The 2510-nt window shown below is 42.2% G+C and overlaps 1 protein-coding gene across 1 annotated transcript; it reads left to right on the plus strand.

Moving 5' to 3' along the window:
* The first annotated feature begins 695 nt into the window (after positions 1-695).
* LOC110875732 lies at positions 696-1145 on the plus strand. The gene has a single exon (XM_022123937.1). The coding sequence runs from the start codon at positions 696-698 to the stop codon at positions 1143-1145; it is 450 nt and encodes a 149-aa protein (XP_021979629.1).
* Positions 1146-2510: the final 1365 nt, after the last annotated feature.

The raw sequence follows: 2510 nt of genomic DNA on the forward strand, positions 1-2510 counted from the left end.
CTAAAAATCATGCATAACACTTCTAACCAAGCACTTTCTAGTTCATTCAACACACATAAATTCTATACACAAAATAGAACACTAACCGGTTATGAAGAAGGTGCCGAAATGAAGGAAGAAAATGAGAGAATGAAATGTCCGACTTGTGGTGATGATCTTGACCGAGTTTCTTGACCGAGATCCTTTGTTGTTACCGATTTGCTCCAAGCTTGAACCGAGAATTTAGAGAAGGAAAGTGGTGTTGTTGAGGGTTTTCTAGTGAGAGGGAAAGGAGTGTTTGTGTTTGTGTAACAAATGAAGGAGTGGGGAAAGATTGGGATTTTATATGAGGTTTCAAAATAGGCTAAGGGGTTTCGGCCCAAACCGGTTACGGCCCAAGAGGCCCACTCGAGACCGAGTGGCCCACTCGAAACCGAGGGGTTGCGAGTCATGGTCTCGAGTCACTAGCATCACTCATAAATATATATATATAATACATACATACAACACATATCATGCAAAAAGTCATGTTTCCATTTAGTAACATATATATACACAAAGATATTACAAGATGTTCGTTCGGAAAAACCTAGAGTGTCACAGACTTGATTATTGATCTTCAATCTTTATATAAAATCAGGTGTATATATACAATATCTGGCATTTGCCCATAGTCTGCACAACTCACCTTCCTCCCATAAACCCTACAAGTGACGATGCAAGACTCCTACTACCCTCCATTCGCCACCGTCTGCGGCCAGTGTGGAGTCGTCGAGCTGAAGTACCTCCACCACGTCCGCCACTGCGCCACTTTCCGCCGACTCTGCACCACCTGCGTCCTCCAGCTCCACCCGCAGTGCTTCTGCCCTACCTGTCTCGAAGTCTACGACCGTTCGCCACCAATCGACACCGTCGTCTGCTGCAAATGCTACTCATCCTCCCACCCTGCCTGCCTTTCACCAGCATTCTCCGGAACCATGACTTCAACAATGACGTTGTCTCGTTGTTCGAGTGTGTGCGCGTCGTGTGAAAACCCTAATTTGCTTGTTTTGAATTTGAATAGGGTAGAGAGTAGTGATGGGGGTAGGGTGGTGGATAGGATTGATTTGAATGCTGCTAGGTTGTTGCTGGCTGCGGGGAAGATTGCGGCGATGTCGATGAGTTAGGCGGAGGTTGTGGCGGCGAATGAGGCTGTGAAGAGAGCGGAGGAGGCCGCGAATGCGAGGAAGAGTGCGGGAGAGGTACTTGATCATCTTGCGAGGTTGATGGTGAAGGAGAAGAGTGATAAGAAGGTTGGTAATGTTGGTGCGGGTGTTGGTGTAGTGGATGTGAATCATATGGACAATGTGGATGGGAAAGGGGATGTTTCGGGTAAGGTGTTGGAACCATTGAATGCGGTGGAGTTGGAGGTTGGGAAGGAGGTGGTGAAGGTAGTTGTTGTTGTTGGTGGTAAAAAATTGGGGGCTGATTCAGTTTGTGGAAATGGTTGTGTGAATGATGACATGTTGGTGAAGGTTGTCGAAAACGGTCAAGAACATTGTTGTGGTGATGTTGTAGTGGTTTAACTTGTGTTTTTTCTGGTTGATTGTTGGTTTGGTAAAAGATTATTCTGAAAGTTTTATCATCATCATAGTTTGTAAAAGCCTAATATATATCTGTGTATGAAAATGTGAAATATTTTGGAATGATTTAAGCCTTCATTGTAGTTGTACTTTTGGTATCAGTGAGTTCGTTGTTCCCTGTTTCAAAATGGTTTTCTATTCAAATTTTGCAATTAATGAATTACGGGTGTGTTTTTTCACCCGCGATTACTTATTCAGAATACGCGCGTTTTGGTTATTAGTTTTTACAAATGATCAAGAATTTGCAAATACCCAATAGGTCAAAACATCTCAAGAAGTGTAATGGTTAAGTGGTAATTGGTTTTGCAAATGTCCCACAAGTCAAGACATCATGTCTTGAACACTTTTTTTTTTTTTTTTTTTTTGCAAGTTATACCTGGAGGTCACAGGTGACACAGAAAGGTGCCTAACGTTGAACACGCACTGATTTCCATCCATCCATCTGCTTCAAATAAAGTTGCGGGTAAGATCTTGGTATGTTCCGCGTTTAACAATTTTTTTGTTAAGATTATGGTATGAAATCGATGCTAGAGCCATAATAGTAAAATTGTTATTTTTCCTGTATTATCAATAAATTAACTGTTGGAATTTGAACTAGTCTTACTGTGAATTGGGAAATGAAATCTTTAACCTTTGGGTCAATATGGCAATTTCAGGCCATTCGGGTCGATGGATGTTTGACCAATGCAGATTTGATACTCAGGTATGGCAATTTCAACCCATTCGGGTCAATAGGCATATGTTTGATCTCAAATGGTTAATATTTCAATTTACTAAGCGTGAAAAACTCAATTTCCCTCTCTTGTTTCACTCATCCTGACGACACTAGTTTTCCACTCGGCAGCCTACCTGCTTTCCAGCTGCTTTTCTACCAACCTCGAAACCCAACAGAAAGACTCATTCGCACCC

Source organism: Helianthus annuus, chromosome 9 (genome assembly GCF_002127325.2).
Source record: "Helianthus annuus cultivar XRQ/B chromosome 9, HanXRQr2.0-SUNRISE, whole genome shotgun sequence".
In the NCBI taxonomy this organism is placed as follows: Eukaryota; Viridiplantae; Streptophyta; class Magnoliopsida; order Asterales; family Asteraceae; genus Helianthus; species Helianthus annuus.